Genomic DNA, 17,705 nt, shown 5'->3' with positions numbered 1-17,705 from the left:
ATAACATTTCATCTTATTTTTTTAAATTTTAACAAACATTTTATATCTGTATTTTAACGGAAATTTTGACATTTTGAATTTGAAATTTCACAATAGCCAAAAGTCGAAATAGCTAAACCTGTTTGTTTATAATTTGCTATCGTAATTTCGAGTTTTATTCTGTGTTAATATTATTTAATATAGTGTTAAAATGTTTAGATAGTGTTATTCAATAATGGCTTCCATAGTAATGCAAAAAGATCTTGTAATTACTCTCAAAAAGGAAACAATCCTGAATGTGGGAATACTAAGCAAGCTGCAGCCAATGCTTCCAGAGTTATCAAGGTTGATATTTAAGGAAAGTGCTCTTGATAAACCTACACAAAACTTATTTAACCAATTATCCCATTATTTGGTGTCTATAATCGATCCGCAAGTATACGCGTCGCTAACATGGCCTTTGTATGATACTAAAGCTGAAAGGACCTATAGAAATGAATTTTCAGTGTTTATAAGCGATTATAGTTCAAAAGGTCTGCTTACTCCAGTCATGTCTTCATATTTAGTTAACGCAGGATGCTATAAGGTGACTGTTCTAATGTTCCAACTCTCACAATTGGCGGTAAATCGGATGCTTCAAACAAAAATGGTTAAAGAAAATAAAAAATCGCTATACAGTGACATGACAGAAAAGTTTAAAGCCCATGAAAAGGATGGCTTTTTGGAATGCATAGAAAAAGAGACGGATATTATGTTAAGTAAATTCTCCAATTATTTGAGCAAAAGGCATATTATGGAGAATATAGCAGAATTGTTCCGGAAGAAGATTACAGCAATGGATAATAAATTATCACAGCTGAAGGCTCAAAGTTTTATTAATGATTTGGTGGACAATTTTGTAAGCAAAAATGATTTAGATGATGCAAGCAGAGAGCAAATATTGAAAATTAAGAACCCTAATGAACAATCACTGTTCTTTGATAACTGGCTACAACATGTCGGTCAACAAACTGATGGCTTAGAGCATAAATGGACAAACAAAGTCTCACCGTTACTGGACCAATTTAATGTAGTTCATGATTTAACTGAAGCTGTGATCAACAGACATACAGGTCAAGTAGAGAGAAGTTCGTACACTCTTGAATATGATCCAAAAGTCGATCGAATCTGTACAAAAGAACTACAAAGCTACGTTAACACACAACAAACGTATATACTCAAAAATATAGAGAGAGCTGGCTGTTTGAACTTCCCGAATCTGATTCGAGCCTTTGTCATATCTATCTGTTATATATTAAAAAATAATGAGATTGGTAATGAAGTATATAAGTTCAATCAGTACTTGGAAGGAGCCAATCATAATTTCGGTGGAATGGTTTCAGCTCTAAAAATATTAATAGAAAGGCTTCTGAATGCTGAAGCTAGATTACAGGTAACTTATGAATTTTTCAGTTTTTTATATTTTTTACATGCTATATATTGTATGTTTGAAATGGGATGTTAGAGGAATAATATATATAGACATATTCCACATAGTCAATTAAGATTAATTTGTCTTTAATTGCCAAACTGTTTATCTACAATGTATATAAACTAGGAACCAGCCCCGGCTTCGCATGGGCTTCTTACAATAAATATAAAATAGCCTATTTAATGTTGAGAATCATTAAACTTATATTATGATAACTTTCAAATGGGACGCCCGATATAATGATTTAAAAAGTAATTTACAGATACTGATGTAGGCTTGAAAACAAAGTAATTTATTTTGATAAGACTTAGTACCGTATTTATGTAAATTGCTTTCTAATAAACAGTTTAGGAATGCCAATTTTTAAAAGTTGTAAAATCTTAGTATGTTATCCTTAAGGTATAGTCATATACCATCGCGGACTTTTCTGCTGACTTATATAAGATACACAAGTCCACCATATATTAGTTTGTTATATCTCAAAGACTTAACACAGCATTTTCGTTAAAAGCTCTCAGACAGCTCATGTTTTCCCGACATCTTCAACAAATATCATTAATGTACACTGAAGTAATATATACTAAAACCGTCCTCGAGAATCACGATATCGAGTGGTGACAACTGTTTGATAATCAATGCAGTAGCTTTCCGTGTATCGCGAACAGACAGACAGACAGACGCGGCGAGGGACTTGTTTTATAATATGTATTGGAATGTACCTTGTTGCTTGTTAATAGGATATTCTTTTAACATTGTCATGTATGGTATACACTACACGCGAATTTTTAACAGAAGTAACTTATCAAATATGTATTTTCAGCCATCATCACTGGAATATAGATCAGTTTGTTTAAGACAGTATCCCGAGATTCCATTATTACCCGATTTATCAGAATTGAAGATAAGCCGAGATCAGTATCATACAGTTTATGAGACGTTCACTCCTCTCAATCTGACTCGACATCATTTTAATCTAAGGAGACGGAACAGCGGCACGTTTGCGAAGCCCCAATCCAGGTCATTAATACAACCATTCTATCAATTACCCAAGGATGAGTTCCTCAGAAGTTTGAAAACCTGTCGGAGATCTTATAACGAAAACTTAAATATGACACAGAATGTAAACAACATCTCGATGATATCCAACATCAACAAAGTCAATGAGACCATAGCCGAGTGTTCATCCGGATTCACAAAACAACAGATATTAAGATTGCTGTCCACAAAGAAATCGGGCAGCTCAAAGAAGTTAAAATACACAACCGAACATACTAACATTAAAATAAAGAAAGGGGGACTTTTCAATGAATCTGTAAATTCAAATGAGAGTAACGGCCTGTTTCGGAGCTACTCATCACCTAATTTGTTTGAAAATAAAGATAGGAGGTCATTCAATAAAATCAAAGGCAGGAAATTATCTATCATGAAAGAAGATAGTTCCTCACAACTTGAAGTGTCCGGCATCACTTGTATCGACCAGGACAGCAATTATAATTCACCCCATGGGCTCGGTAACGCAGAGAGTTCAAGGAATTTGGACTCGACTAACATACCAATAATCACTGTAACCAATGACAGTGAGAAAATTATTAACAAAGTAAATAACATTCAGATTTTGACCGATTTAGAAATGGATAGTACCGTTTCACCTATATTAGAAGTACCACGGAGTATCGATATAACTCCAAAGACAAATACATCTGTTATAAGGAAGACTAGTTCGTTGGAGAAAATTATAAATCGCTTCAAGAAAGTCAGAGCCAGTGTCATACCAGATCGTGAAGTTACAGACATCAAAACTATAGAGGAAGAAAATTTTAATGGAAATTTCGAAATGTACACAGCGAATAGAAACTTATTGCCAGATTTGTTGAGTCCGAGTTGCAGCGTTTGGAGGAATGTTAACAGTAACTGCCTGGATGAATTCTGTCTGGATCTGGATGAAGTTGAAACGAGGAAACCGAGGGAAAGTCTGGGGACAGCGCTGGGTGTGGACCAGACTTTTCTAGACCAGTTCGATTTGATAGACTGATATTTGTTATCGATACATGAAAATATAGTTCGGAAAGAACAACATTATATTAAAAGTGTACTAATAGTCCTTATAATGTGTCTCGTGTGGTCTGTTCTAATGAGATGTGTGTGTTTTAATGAGATTATCATTTAATATGAGTCAGTAGCGATGGAGGTCACTTGTAATGACTACATCCACCGGCAATGCTTCATACATTAAAACATAATTTATAACTAATAACTTTATTAACAATAACATAATGTATCCCAGTCCAAAACACAAATGAGCTTTAACTTCAATAATATTGTTAACGTACGTACTAAACTAACATATTTATGGGACCTCTAACATGTATATAGCTGTGTATAAAATAATTTTATTAAAAATATATTTTGTTTTATTTATATATAACATGTTCTGTATTATATAAACTTACACAGTAAATAACATTACTTTTTTTTTTAGCAATTTTCTCGAGAATACTTATTTCCTCTATTCGTTTTCTTGTTTTGAGGAACATTCTAGATCCTGGGATCGTCTTCCTCTAGTTTGACCAGTTTTTCGGATATCTCCCACAATTTTCTGGCTTTACCCATGTCGCTTGCGGATGTTGACAGCGAACTCTCCTGGCAATCGGAGAAGTATTTGCCGGTGACCTTGGACAGGTTCTCGTCGACAGCTAGCATTACGGACGTCTGACAGCCCTGTGCTGGTGTTTTGAAGAACGATTTGTTGATCAACCACAGACCCCAGCTCAATGGCGCCGGTACGTTCCTCCAAATACCACTATCGATTAAGCCGGGGTGTAAACAGTTGACCGTGACGCCAGTACCTTCTAATCTCCTGGCCAATTCCCTGGTGAAGAGAATATTTGCTTCCTTAGACACATAATAGAGATATCCCGGCATAGTCGTCAAGGGATTGGGGTTGTCCAAATTGACGGATGCGAGTCTGTATAATGAGGACGCCACGACGACCACTCTTGATGGAGCGCTCTTTTTCAGTAAATCTACCAGAAGATGGGTCAATAGGAATGGTCCATAATGATTAGTGGCCATCGTAAGTTCTATGCCGTCTTCGGATTTGTTCTTCTTGAACGTCTCGGCGTATCCCGCGTTGTGGATTAAGACGTCCAAATGTTTCTCGTTCTTGTTTATGTCTTCAGCGAAGGATCGTATTGACGCAAACGAGCTGAGATCCAGTTTCTTAACTAGAACGGTCGCGTCTTTCGTCGTCTGTAATATTTCATCTGTAAAATTAATTAACATAATTTATGCGGTTTTTGTTTGGTTAAAGTTAATTTGAGCTGCTGTGTGCTTTTTACAGTAACATTAATTAGGGCTAAAATGAAATTTCAAAGAATTACTTTATAAATCGTAATCGATACGAGGAAATCCAATGATTTGGGACTTAAAAACTATAAAGCATCCTTTTTTAACAGACATACATAACATTTTTAAACTTATTTATGGTGTATTGACCTGAAAGAGTTTGAAATCGAGCAAAAAATACATATAACATATCAAACCTTTGACTTGCTCAGCCTTATCTAAATTGCGACAGGCCATAATAACTTTTGCGCCCCTTTTCGCCAAATCTTTAGCAGTTTCTCTTCCTATTCCGCTGGTACATCCAGTCACTATAACCGTCTTTCCATCCATTCTGGTGCTCTCGCGATATCTTCCGCAAGTGAACTTAGCGTAAAAACGAATAGCGAAAAATACCGCGATCAGACCGAAGAATGCAAGAAGACCAAGTAAAAGTATTGCTGGTAGTAACCAGTAGAGGTAGTTCGCTTTCCAAGCTTCTGCCACAATCATATCTAGAAAAATAAAATACAAAAATTCTATACATTCTCAGTTCTAGAAGGTTTTTGCTGTCTTTATCAGACTATTATACCAAGATAATATTACTGAATAACATAATATTGTTTTGTACTTATTATGTAAATCTTAAAGAGAACCATGTAAGAGTTTTAATATATAAAAATATAACGTATGTTTGTCCAAGGTTGCGAGCCCTTAATTGTTTTTCATTTCCTACCAAAATATAAATCCCGTTAGAAGTTAAATATTTGCACACAAACCGGTTCTCTTAACTATTTAAACACTGAATGTACAGGAAATAACCCTAAAGATTTTCTCTCTAAAAATGGTATTTTTAAATACTGTAATTATAAATGCGAAAGCTTGACACGCAATACTCTACCAGGCACAGGCTACGCAACCTATTACTTAAAGAAGAAAATATATCATCATTTCTCACAGAAAATTTACAATTTCACATGGAAAATAAATAAAAAAGATATCGTTTTTTACGTATACGTATCTATATATATTTTGTTTATTAGAAAGTATGTATTGTGAAACGAACTTTTTGGTTTTTAAAATAACTTGTTCCACATTTAATTGGATGTGGTAATTGTAGCTGGTTTGACGACAGTAAATGTAAGTTTTACGACACACATACAATAGTACAAGATCATAAACTTTTATTTTATTATATGTAAATTATATTATTTTATAAGTATCTTGTTTTGTATTTTTTTTTAATCTGTATTTTGTAAAATAGTCACATAGCTTTTTTCTCTGCTAGATGGCTCATAGATTTTTCAACCAACGAATTTCTCTGTGTATTTATAAACAGCGTCAATTAAAAGAATAATTTATTAAATTACTTCTATTAAAAATTTGATTCGTAATTTATTCTCGACTATTGTTATTATCAAACGTTTTTTACTGGTCCAAATTCAAAAACAAAGGGTCATTGTTAATTGGTTAAGAAATACGTGCGATCTATATTCATTAATATTGATGATCGTGTCGATTAAGAAATCTACTTAGGAAATGTTCAGTCTAATTAAGAATTATAAAAAAATTACCAATAATACAATAGTTTCCGTTGCAATTTAAATTGTGTTTTTTTTGATTTTATCAAATAATTTTAAAACGTTATATGTGAAATACGTATATCTAAATTTATTAAAGTCTTATAATAATTTGTTTCGTATCAATATGGAGGTTTGTTGTTAATTTAAAAAATTACAGATAACATATAGAAAATGATGGGACTCAACTGTTTAAAATAAGTTAAAGTTAAATTCATAATTCCATTAAATTTGATTGAATTAATTGTAATATAAATACGAATTTTTCAAATGCTGAAAATGTAAAATTTTAGAAACATTATCGTGACGAGTTATGGAGTCGAATTTTTTTTGTACGGTTTTATATTTTTAGACATTTTATTTTTTGTGAATTTGTCACATGTTTTTTTATCTGCATATAAAAATTTTATCATAACAGTTTATATGTAAAATTAACGTGCCTACTTGAAAATTAAATATGTCCTAAAAATTTCATTTATATATTAGGCAAGCGAAATTTCGTGTTTAGCATAAACAAATTTTACTTACACCGTTACTTAATGTACCCATATCAGACGTTTAGGTTAGACGTATCACTGTGTCACAGTGACATTGACATTGTTTACCAAACAATACTTACAAACAAAGACTAATTTTACGTTAAAACTAAACCAATGTCCGTCCACTAATGTGTTATTCATAGTAAAAGACAATAAGAACGACTCCTACTCCCTTCCATACATTTTTGTACTGACTTATCACACTAATTTAACATTCTGGACGCTCATGCATTTTTATCTGGCTGTGTAATATAGATATAAATGAAGTGTTTTACAATTTTGTTTAAAAGTTCCTATGAAATAAATAATACTTATAAAACGATGTTTGTAACATCAGGCTTGTAATTAATTATAAACGTATGATATATGGTCCAATAATATTTTTATAATTTCATCATATTAAGTGTTAATTTGAACTTGATATAAAGAAAAAACAATATTTTTTTTTTTATATTATTTGAAGTCGTCTTTATATTTTTTATTTTTTAGTTTAAAAATCTATTTTAAACTTTTAATAATAGCTATAAATAATACAGATCCTCATTACACCGTACCTTGTGGCCGTTTATCATGTATTTTTCTTAATAGTAAAATTTCACGAAACCTTATCTCATTACGGTCTGATAGGTAACCAATTAAACTTAATTACAAGAAAATCGTTCGATAAGGCTGCGCTTTCATGCATTTTCACGAAGACTTTAAAACATCTAATAACAAGTGCATATTATTAAAGATAATAACGCACTGTTCAGAAACGTGAAAGTATAACTACAATAAAAAAAAATGATTTTTTTTTTAAGAATCTAAATAATACAACCAAAGAGTTAAATTAAACAGCCTAATAGAATATTTAATATTATCATTTACCAGTCGTCATTTTTATTTATATAATATATTAAAATTTCATATGTTGTCTGTGTAACTATGTAAGTACACTACGGAATTACAATTGGAAATCATCGTTTAAATTCTAATCACGTTTGTAAAATACGTTGCGAGGCGGCCATAGTTTTTTAAATTGGTGTGTTGTTAATGAGTTTTTATATAATCCTTAGTGACGTAGGTCGGCCTGTCATATGTTTTATAAGAATATCATGTTACAGGAGTAGGAATAATATATATTAAAATAAAAAATTTAATTTAACTAATTACATAGTTACGTGGTTAATTGATTTGAGAAGCCACCAGGAAGTTACGCGAGTCGCGAATACCAATCCTTGTCGTGATCATTTTGATATCTTATATTTAATTAGTATTAAATAATAATTAATTAATTCTACAGAATATTTTTTGTAGAATGCATTATATCGCATAATTTATTAGTTTCATTCAGATTTATATTTATTTAAATAATTAATTTACAATTTATACTAAATACTAATATTAAAAACTTTTCTTCTTTTTCCTTATGATTTAATAACTATTATTATAAAGCTTAGTACACATTGAAAATAAAATATTAACGAAATCCAAAAATATCAAAGCTTGAAGTACATCAGCGGCTTTTTATATTACACATATACATACAAAAATCTCTACAACTTTGAATATAAATATTATTTTGCAAGTAATTAACACAATCCAACTCACTAGAAGTGAAAAGTGAAAATCGAAAGTGAGAAGACATATGCAAATATAAATTAATATCGATAAATAAAAAGAAAGTTTTAATGTTATATCGGCGAAAGACGAAGCTATAACGTATAGCTAATACCTATTTAAGTATACATTTCGACCTGTGTTTTACTAAACAAAAAAAAGTTAATGTTTGTCTATAACTGTCGTAGAGAAGTAAATGCAATGAACTTAGTTTGAAAAATATATATTATATTACTAAATTATAAAAACTTAGTGTCAGATACAACTTTCGTTTATTTCACGTATATAAATTTATTCTTAAATCTTAATATCGTAATATTTTATGAGTATGGTAACTTTATCTTTATTTTAATATGTTATAAACAAAAACCAAACACTACGTCATATTTAACTCACCTGTGATTTATGTTTGTATTCTTTAAATAAAACGTCCGCTACAGTTCGTGTCTGAGAAGTTACTAAAGTCAATTCACCCGAGATATCACAAGATGACAGGCTAAAGCATGCCTTTAAAATGATTACGATTAATATAAAACCTTATTCGGATACGATAAGAATAGTTTTTGCTAAATTCACACAACCGTGCTTTTGACTAAATGGAAACCTTTCTTTTAGCGTCGGAACCTGCTTCACACTCACTCGAGATAAGTATTTCTGTTAAAATTATATTTAATGTTAATTCTTTTTCAGTTTAGATTAATAATATATAGTAAATTTATATTTTTTCTTGTACTTTATGTATAATTATCGTGTGTTATGTTACGACTTTCTTTGGAAATGAAAGTTTAAACTCGTTTCTCTTATTGAATGACACGTCTCGTTTGAGCTTTCACGACTACAAATATTAATATAAGAACATTGAGTAGATATCCAGCGTTCAAAAGATAATCTCTCGTTATTTTTAACTATCAGACGTCTTGTTATTGAAAAATAAATAATCAAGCATAGATAATTTTTTTTTATTTCATGCTATTAACTAACGGGACTGTGATTCTTATAATCTGCCAGATAAAAGTAGCATAGTGCACACACACGTCACTGAACACGTTTATTTTAAAGAACCAGTTGTTTCTTAAATTTTATATACCTGTGTATAAAAAGAAAAATTATTTTTTTTTTTTTTTTTAATGACAATGTTTTTTTTTAAACTAACTAAGAAAATGTTATTAATGTATATACATAAATCCTTCTGTTATTTAAATGATGACAATTATATTTAATTGTAAGGTAATCAAAATGCGATTAATGGAACGAAAATCTAATCGGCCATGAAGTTCTTATGCAAAATAATATAAAATTTTATTATCAAATGTTCATGTTATAATACTTTTTTTTTTTTGTTATGACTTATGTCTAGGTATTGCAGTTAGCGGGGCGGCTTAGACAGCGTCGCCGGGAGAGTGGGCCAGTGTTGTGATCGGGTCATTATAGTAGGTTACGTATTTAGAATCTTTTATAATTATAGTGTATAGATTAAATAATAAATAACATAGCGTAAATATGGCTCAAGTTGTGTTGTACTCTTAACACGAGTTGAAACCGTCACTATATACGGAGAGTATGTTTAAATCTTAAAAAGGAAAACTAGATACGCCTCGTACGTAGTGTGCCGAAACGTCTGGAATATGTTGTTAGAAATATGTAATTATAAACACACATTTTATTCTGTAGGCGGCGCTAGTATAAATATAATATTATTTTGTTACTAAGGTATAAATAACAAAGGTGTGCATCGTCACCACGTACGTCGTACGAAGCATTTCACGTCTCTTATTCAATAATCTACGTTAATATTATCAGTGTGTAGTTTTATGAATGAAAAACCGTTTACTATCCGTGTGTAGTGTGATGTTGTTATGTGGCGTTGTTTTATTTCCAATTCGGGTCTTATTTTTCGGATGTATTTGTCATTTCCTCATACTACTGTAGTATACAGGCAGAGATGATCGCACTTATTGTGGTTATTTCAAGGTTGGGACGAAGAAGATCACTTCAAAGTTTAATAAACACTTTTTTTGGTTCCAGATTTAAAAAAAAATAAAGGGAAATGTATTTGAACTCAGCAAAGAGGTTTAAATAATGGAACCAACCAAACTCCTTTGGAAATTTAAATATTGGCAGAATAAACTAAACAGAATGTACGCTGGAAGACTTGAAGAATTTTAATTTCTTTCAAAAAAAAATATTACGATAATTTTTAAGTTAATTAGTATTTAAAACATATATAAATAAAATATACATAGGACATCATTATATACCAATTAATATATACGCTACCGCTCGGGGATTCACTGATGGTATGAGGTCATAAATTATTCTTGTACCTACCTACAACGTATAATCATTTTGCAAAATCGTGTAAAAGGCTATTAATGATATATATAATAATAATATTATCTGTTATTTCTTTAAACTGTACGTCATTGGTGACAAAACGCGCCACTTCACCAAATTTAACGATGTCAAAGTAACAGATTCCAATAAAACTTTCACGTTTAAAATATATATTAATATGTACCTTATTTAAATATAAACTTTATTTGTTATTATCTACATGCAGCTGTCATTATTTTGACAGCTGACTAGAACTCTCTCGCTTTTCTCCGATTTGTAATGTTTCACATTTGAAATCAATTTGTAAATCTAAACGTAATTTATTTATGAACAGTCAATTTGTGTAAACACAACCGGGTGCAGATAATAGTTTAGTTTCTTGGTCAATTCTGTGTTATAAGTATTGGATTGATGTACCTACGTAACTTAAAATCTGCATAATACTTCGTTCCACTGTGAACTGAATAACACTTTGTCTTATTTCCCATTCAATGTTATTTCACATTATTTAACATTTAAAGATTTTCTGGTCAAATAATCTGAAAAAATTTAAAAACATACCAAAGAATATAATTTCCAGCGGGCAGTAAAATTCGTAATGTCCTCAACGATATAAAGACTTTTACGTACTGTTAAGTGTTAATGTCACTGAAGTAGTTTTTTATATAACATTGGTTTAATATACAATAAAAAAAGTATTGAAAGGAAATTTTTATACATATGTTTGTCCGCGTTTACCTTGTCGATATAAAAAATCTTTGCATCTTATTAAGGACAATACATGAAAAGACAATATAACATTACTATATAGAATTGATTCTGTTACTCGCAGACTGTTTGTTGAAGCTCAAGTAAAAATATCTCATACCAGTAACTTTATAGTAACAATCGTTAATCGCAATCACTTTTACTTGGCGCTTTAATAATGTAAGTTGATTATTAACTAAGATATAATCGGGAAAAACAGAAATAAATATACACGGCTTAAATGCGAATACACAGATAAAAAAAATTAATGAAATCAGTAAAAAAATTTATAAATAGCATTAAAATTTCAAATAATTATATATATATAGAATAGAACTTAATAGAATGAATGATACTGTTTGTGTCTGCTGTCAGAAAATATGTATTTAAACTGTGATAGCCAACTCGTTATCATAACTCTACGGAATATATTATGTATGTCGGGGAAAAAATAACTTCAATAATGCTAACGAAACCGCAACTTGAATACAGGTATGGATATTAATTAATAATTAAAATTGCATATATTTTATAATGAACAGTTTATCTGAAAGTTATCGAGATGTAGATCGTTTAACGTAAGCCTCACGAAAGGCTTTCCAGCTCAGACTTATGAACAGGTTCTTTGTTAAATGACATGCCTCATGCCTACACACATAGTGAGTATTGGCCACGGGAATGGGGCTTTGCAGTTTCTGTATTAAAACACATTACGTAAAACATGAAAGCTGCATACTGACGGATAAAATGAATCATTTAACTACATATATCAATTTAAAGTTATGTAGGTAGTACGAGCTCGCGTCGTCAAACTAATTTCAAACAGTACCCTGTTGTCCATTCATAAGCTATAACACTATCATGTGGGTAGATTTACAAATAAAAAACAGGAAAGTATCCGTTTATTTTGACGATGAAAACTCGTAGTAGGGACTAGGTTCACCGTTCATAAAATAAGTGTTACGTTATACATGGACTGTAAAATTATTACCATTTCTGAGAATTTGATTATATTTATATTAAAGTGGTATTAAGTTTTTTACTTACATAGATTTCCCTAGCTTAATGCGGGCTTGATGTTGCGTGGCAAACACGGGATAAATGCGAAGGCGTCATAGGGCTGCCCTCTTTTACCTAACTTGAAAATATATACCCCTACCTTTGTATTTTCAAGTACCTAGTCTTTTATATTCAATAAGATTTTCCTTTTGTACTGAGTTCAACAACAAAAATCAGGAATAATCGATAATGAATATGCGACGGAAAATATTACTCAGTGTGAGATTTGCCTCTATCAAACCAGAATATTAATATTTTTCTTCCAAAATTATTCGGTGAAAAAATTACTTAAGATGTTCCCACTTTTGTTACAGTTTCTAATAGGACATAATAGTGCCATAATACAGTTTTATATAAGAATTCCAGTTCCTTGTAAAAGCGGGAGGAGTAATTTGGTTTTAAACAGAAAATGCGTTCAAATTAAAAAAAAAATTTATGTGTGTGTAAGTTACTGTATTTTATTTGTAAGTACTATATAACAGTCTGTATCATACAATGACATAGAGGCTCATGTTGTGTTAAATTTGAAATTGGAACTTAAAAGAAAAATTATGAATTTTTTTTTATGCCTATAGTTTGTCATCCATTCCGAATATCTGTCTGATTTTAATTAACAAGATACTATAAAAACGACAACATACATTGAATCTTTAACAAAACACATTATATATTTTTTTTATATTAATTATAGACTTATAATTAAACTTCTGGTGATTTCGATTGTCAAAAACATCAAGCGGTTCAAACAAAGAGTTTTTATGTTTCGTTGATTTTGATATAGTTTGACATAGGTGCCTGCGATTAAGATAACATCAAATACGTGTAAAGGTAAAGATAATATAATCTGTGCATTTCATCAATATCTTTTACCATACTATAGCAAGCCTAGATTTTTTGCACAGGACGCTTGTACAACATAAATGTGGCGTTGTATTAGCAAAAGAATGTGCTCTATGTAACATTATATTAGGTCTCTTCCACACAGTATTGAAAATTATTAAGTAATTAGTTCATTAAATAACAGCAACAAAATATTTCATTATTCCAGTGTGAATGAAGCCTTAGCATAAATTAAAAAATAGACAGCATACGGAATGTTCAGCTCCAAAATGAAAAATCCTTTAATTAAACTTAACATAAAAATCTTTTAATTAACTTAAATGCCTAACCACTGGGAAAATATGCTACTGACATAAAACATTTAACAATTTTAATCAAAATCAAATCCAATGAAGTTATTCAGAAAATTATAGATTAATCAAAATATCGGAATTAATTAAGCTATTTGCCGAAACAAAACCATGAGCGAAAAATATACTTCGTTTAAATCAATAAGTAATAATTATTTTATCTAAAAATAAGTCAAAACTTAGGAAAACTATACGGAAAAAGATATTCCATTAATAGGGAAAGTTTTTATGGTAATCAATTTATAATGTAGTCAGAGGTCGAACGCTAACGTATATTAATGATCTTGTGTGTTGCCAGATAATATTTATATACACTTAAATTATTTATTTTTAGAAAATTGTATAAATCAAATGTATTAACATAACTAGTATTAGACATTTATTGTATCATGTTTAATTTTTAATACAATAATCAATGTATCAATCGATCAAAATGTTGTTTTGGAGATAGCGTTGTTGTATTTGACTGTTTATCTTTTATTAGTTGCATGATTTTTATCTTAACTTTGAGAAACATTAAAGGAAAACATGTATACTATATATTTTTTTAGTATTTATACGTAGGTTAAAAAATCTGGAGATGAGATCGTTAAGCGAGATCTCGAGGAATAAGAAATTCCATTCTGATCTATTCTGTCGTGATTAAGAATCTATTTCGAAGATTTTTGCGAATAGATAAAAGAAAAATTATTTAAAATTTTTAATTTGTGATAACTATACAAGTAAGACAATAACGTAGTATAAATTTAAACTAATATTTTCGCATTAGTTTTATTTAAATCAATTCTCGCGGAAGTCCTAGATCTCATTACTCATAATATAAATACTATAACCTAAGTTACTTAGAAAAAAACGTGTTTTTTTTAAATAATTTTTCACTTAAAACACAAATTTTGCACTGTCAAATATCTTATAAAGAGAGAACTTATGTTAATAAAGATAATCATATTGTAAAAATTGCTATTTAGACAGTATTTCCTAAACTAGGCGTGATTGTGAATGGTTATTCCTAACTATGATAATCACTCCAACCTCAGCTGAGTTCTAATTATTATATATTTCAAGATTGATTTCTTAAAATGAGACGAGATCTCGGGAGATCTGGATTTCGCGGGATAGAGATTGCATCCCTATCTATACATTTTTAAATGGAGTCACTTAGACAGATTATACAATACGTAAAAAATGGAAGAGATGAAAATATTGTTAGTTATATTTAAATAATATCCTTCCAAATTCACATTAATATTAGGTATAGATAATTTGCTTTCAATATCGTACCTCCTTTGGTTATTTTTATTAATTTAATGTGCCTACAGATATTCATTGAATGTTTTATTTTTTAATATTTTTCGATATCTCGTATAGTAGCAGCCTTATTAACAACTTTGAATTTCCTTTTTAGAATATCAATTCTTATTGGCCGTTTACATGAAAAATAAATAATGTCATTCTCATATGGCAAACATGCAAAATTAATATAGTTAAACATACATAAATAAAGATAACAAAATGTCTGCCTACGATTCACCGATACCACTGTCTGATATTGAGACCGTCCTGGCCTGGGTCGACACATTCAAGCTGTCAAGGCCTACGAAGAAAATAAACAGAGATTTCTCTGATGCTGGTGAGCGTGAGCGGTGACCTCAGAACATCCTAAATAAAGCCCAAATCCTAAACATCCCATACATCCATCATCTTCTACTTCTCCAACAAATCTTTTACTAACAATCTGTCAAATTTAAGCGGCAGGTTTTGATTCTTAAATACATTATAAAAATAGACTTTTATGTAAGTAAATTAATTTCGATTTTAGTACTTCTAGCGGAAATCTTAAGCGTGCATTATCCTAAGCTGGTGGAGATGCACAACTACCCGCCCAGGAATAGTCATTCCCTTAAATTGAACAATTGGATGACTCTGAACAGGAAGGTGCTTAAGAAGCTGCGTCTGAACCTGTGCAGCAACACCATGGAACAGCTCGCGAACTGCGCTCCTGGGGTCATCGAACGTGTTCTGGTTATGGGTGAGAAATAAAAACACATATATGTATAGATACCTAACATAGAGTCCTAGAAGATCTAAAAAGCAACGTAATAAGCACTTATTCTATCGTAATCCCATTTCTAATCACCAAAACTATATCATTTTTGTGCATAACGTTTCTAATGACTTCGTTATTAAACGTACTGTTTCTTGGACTGAAAAATTTACTTTTACTCATAAAGGCGATATAAAATTACAGTTATTTGTTCCAATTTCAGTCCGAGACAAAATCCGTCGAGATGAGGACGCTAATAGGTCGCTGAAAGAGTCTGAACAAAATGTTTCCAGCGGCGGAAGTTATTATGAGGCCTGCGGAGACGAGGGTTATTCAAATGATTGTTCATAATTTAACAGATAATAAAGCATAAATCACATATATAACAATTTTAATCCATAAAATTTAGAAGATGGCTGTGAGGTATACCGTATAGGATCTGTTCTTAAACCTGAATCAAAGTTTGTTGTAATTATTATGCCTTAATAATGGGATAAATGTAAGAATTTCAATATTTCTTAAATTAATACAGTTTTTCTAATTATTATTACATAATATAGTATAACATTAAGCTCATTGGCTTTTTGGAAATTTTTAAAGAACACGCCTAGGCTACATTAATTTCTTTTTATCCATTTTGTAGTGTTTACGTTAAATGAAAATCTCCCGTCTATCCATAAATCTGCACAATTCTTAGTATGTAGTATTACTATTTATTTTATTCTTCCAGAACATGTATTGGTAGTTCCTGTTAAGATGAGAGTGAATGGAGTTTTAGAAACAATCCAGCAGAAAGTTGTCAACTACGAAACACATCTAACACTTAAAGAAGAACTGAAAGATGCAAAGGAAACTGTGGAAACGCTGAAACAAAAGGTTATTGACTTGATTCCACTCCACTTTCACTTCCCTCAAGCTGAAGACCTGAATAAGAAAAATGCAAAAACATAAAATTGCTCACGGCATAAAAATGAAATCGCTTAAGATAAATAGGGTCACTTGTTTGAATGATATTGATGAAAAAAACTTTGAAATGATCACTGACAACTTATTAATTTTAGGTCGAACACTTGGACAAGTTGCTGAATCTTAAAGAGGAGAGAATAGAAGAATTGCAGAAACAATTAGAGCGGAAACAGACAAAGCGTAAAGAGGTTGAGGCCCTTCAGAATAGTTTAGCTGTGCCCTTTGAACCTGAACCGCCAACACCCAAAATTTTTGACCTGATACCTGTACCCAGCAGGACGGTTTCAGCGAAATCTTTAGAATCTTCCAGTAAAGTGTCCATCGAATCTAACAAATTACCAAATCAAGAACTCGAAGGGATATCTAAGGATGAAACTAAAATTCCCATACCAAAACTCGTCATCCCTAAATGCAAATCCAAACCGAGTGTTACAGAAGTGCTTGATTTCAAGCATCAGAATTCCGAGGAAAAAATTGACGTGGACAGAATCAAATCCGACGTATTCAAGGAAATCGAAATAACTGATGATAATAATAATGATATGAGGATGCCCTCGAGTGTCCAGGAATTTATCACAATAGAAAATAGCATCAGGCAGGAGGTTCAGGAGATATGTGATGCGGTACATTTACGTGACACGACTTAATTAGTTTCTACGGCTTATGGCACGACTTAGTTCCTACGGTTAAGGCTTTTCCTAGTATCCTGTGACAGTGTCAATTGAAATTGTATGTTTGTTTATATTTGATCGATTAAATCTTTATGTAATTTAGGATGTTAACATTGTAATGTTTTTAATAGTTTATGGTATTGTTATTTATTATTTAGAAATAAACATGTTTGTAACTGTTCGTATAAATTTTATTTTTGTGGAT

The 17,705-nt window shown here is 30.8% G+C and overlaps 3 protein-coding genes across 4 annotated transcripts; 2 read left to right on the top strand and 1 right to left on the bottom strand.

The window, feature by feature from the left end:
- Positions 1–107: 107 nt before the first annotated feature.
- LOC116774708 (uncharacterized) lies at positions 108–3,852 on the top strand. Its single transcript, XM_061524075.1, has 2 exons — positions 108–1,411; positions 2,271–3,852. Exons 1-2 carry the CDS (start codon positions 215–217, stop codon positions 3,480–3,482), a joined length of 2,409 nt encoding a protein of 802 aa, XP_061380059.1. The 5' UTR covers positions 108–214; the 3' UTR covers positions 3,483–3,852.
- On the bottom strand, positions 3,691–8,981 carry LOC116774709 (retinol dehydrogenase 14). 2 transcript variants are annotated; one of them, XM_061524076.1, is made up of 3 exons: positions 8,886–8,981; positions 4,993–5,286; positions 3,691–4,713 (listed from the first exon to the last, which is right to left on the bottom strand). In XM_061524076.1, exons 2-3 carry the CDS (start codon positions 5,282–5,284, stop codon positions 3,986–3,988), a joined length of 1,020 nt encoding a protein of 339 aa, XP_061380060.1. In that variant the 5' UTR covers positions 5,285–5,286; positions 8,886–8,981; the 3' UTR covers positions 3,691–3,985. The 2 variants fall into 2 exon arrangements, with proteins under 2 accessions (XP_061380060.1, XP_061380061.1); XM_061524077.1 differs by lacking the exon at positions 8,886–8,981 and adding an exon at positions 6,880–6,900.
- Positions 8,982–15,206: 6,225 nt separating this feature from the next.
- On the top strand, positions 15,207–17,681 carry LOC116774669 (sperm flagellar protein 1-like). Its single transcript, XM_032667377.2, has 5 exons — positions 15,207–15,449; positions 15,639–15,848; positions 16,087–16,191; positions 16,594–16,739; positions 16,925–17,681. Exons 1-5 carry the CDS (start codon positions 15,332–15,334, stop codon positions 17,474–17,476), a joined length of 1,131 nt encoding a protein of 376 aa, XP_032523268.2. The 5' UTR covers positions 15,207–15,331; the 3' UTR covers positions 17,477–17,681.
- The last annotated feature ends 24 nt before the right edge of the window (positions 17,682–17,705 follow it).

Source organism: Danaus plexippus, chromosome 23, assembly GCF_018135715.1.
Source record: "Danaus plexippus chromosome 23, MEX_DaPlex, whole genome shotgun sequence".
In the NCBI taxonomy this organism is placed as follows: Eukaryota; Metazoa; Arthropoda; class Insecta; order Lepidoptera; family Nymphalidae; genus Danaus; species Danaus plexippus.
The sequence above is the reverse complement of the archived record's forward strand: the minus strand, read 5'-3'. Positions and strand labels throughout refer to the sequence as shown.

Coding starts and splice junctions, on each gene's coding strand:
- LOC116774709 (XM_061524076.1), bottom strand. CDS start 5,284: ATGATTGTGGCAGAAGCTTGGAAAGCGAACTACCTCTACTGGTTACTA. Junction 4,714..4,992: donor TAAGGCTGAGCAAGTCAAAG/GTTTGATATGTT, acceptor TTAATTTTACAG/ATGAAATATTACAGACGACG.
- LOC116774708 (XM_061524075.1), top strand. CDS start 215: ATGGCTTCCATAGTAATGCAAAAAGATCTTGTAATTACTCTCAAAAAG. Junction 1,412..2,270: donor ATGCTGAAGCTAGATTACAG/GTAACTTATGAA, acceptor ATGTATTTTCAG/CCATCATCACTGGAATATAG.
- LOC116774669 (XM_032667377.2), top strand. CDS start 15,332: ATGTCTGCCTACGATTCACCGATACCACTGTCTGATATTGAGACCGTC. Junction 15,450..15,638: donor CAGAGATTTCTCTGATGCTG/GTGAGCGTGAGC, acceptor TTTCGATTTTAG/TACTTCTAGCGGAAATCTTA. Junction 15,849..16,086: donor CGAACGTGTTCTGGTTATGG/GTGAGAAATAAA, acceptor TTCCAATTTCAG/TCCGAGACAAAATCCGTCGA.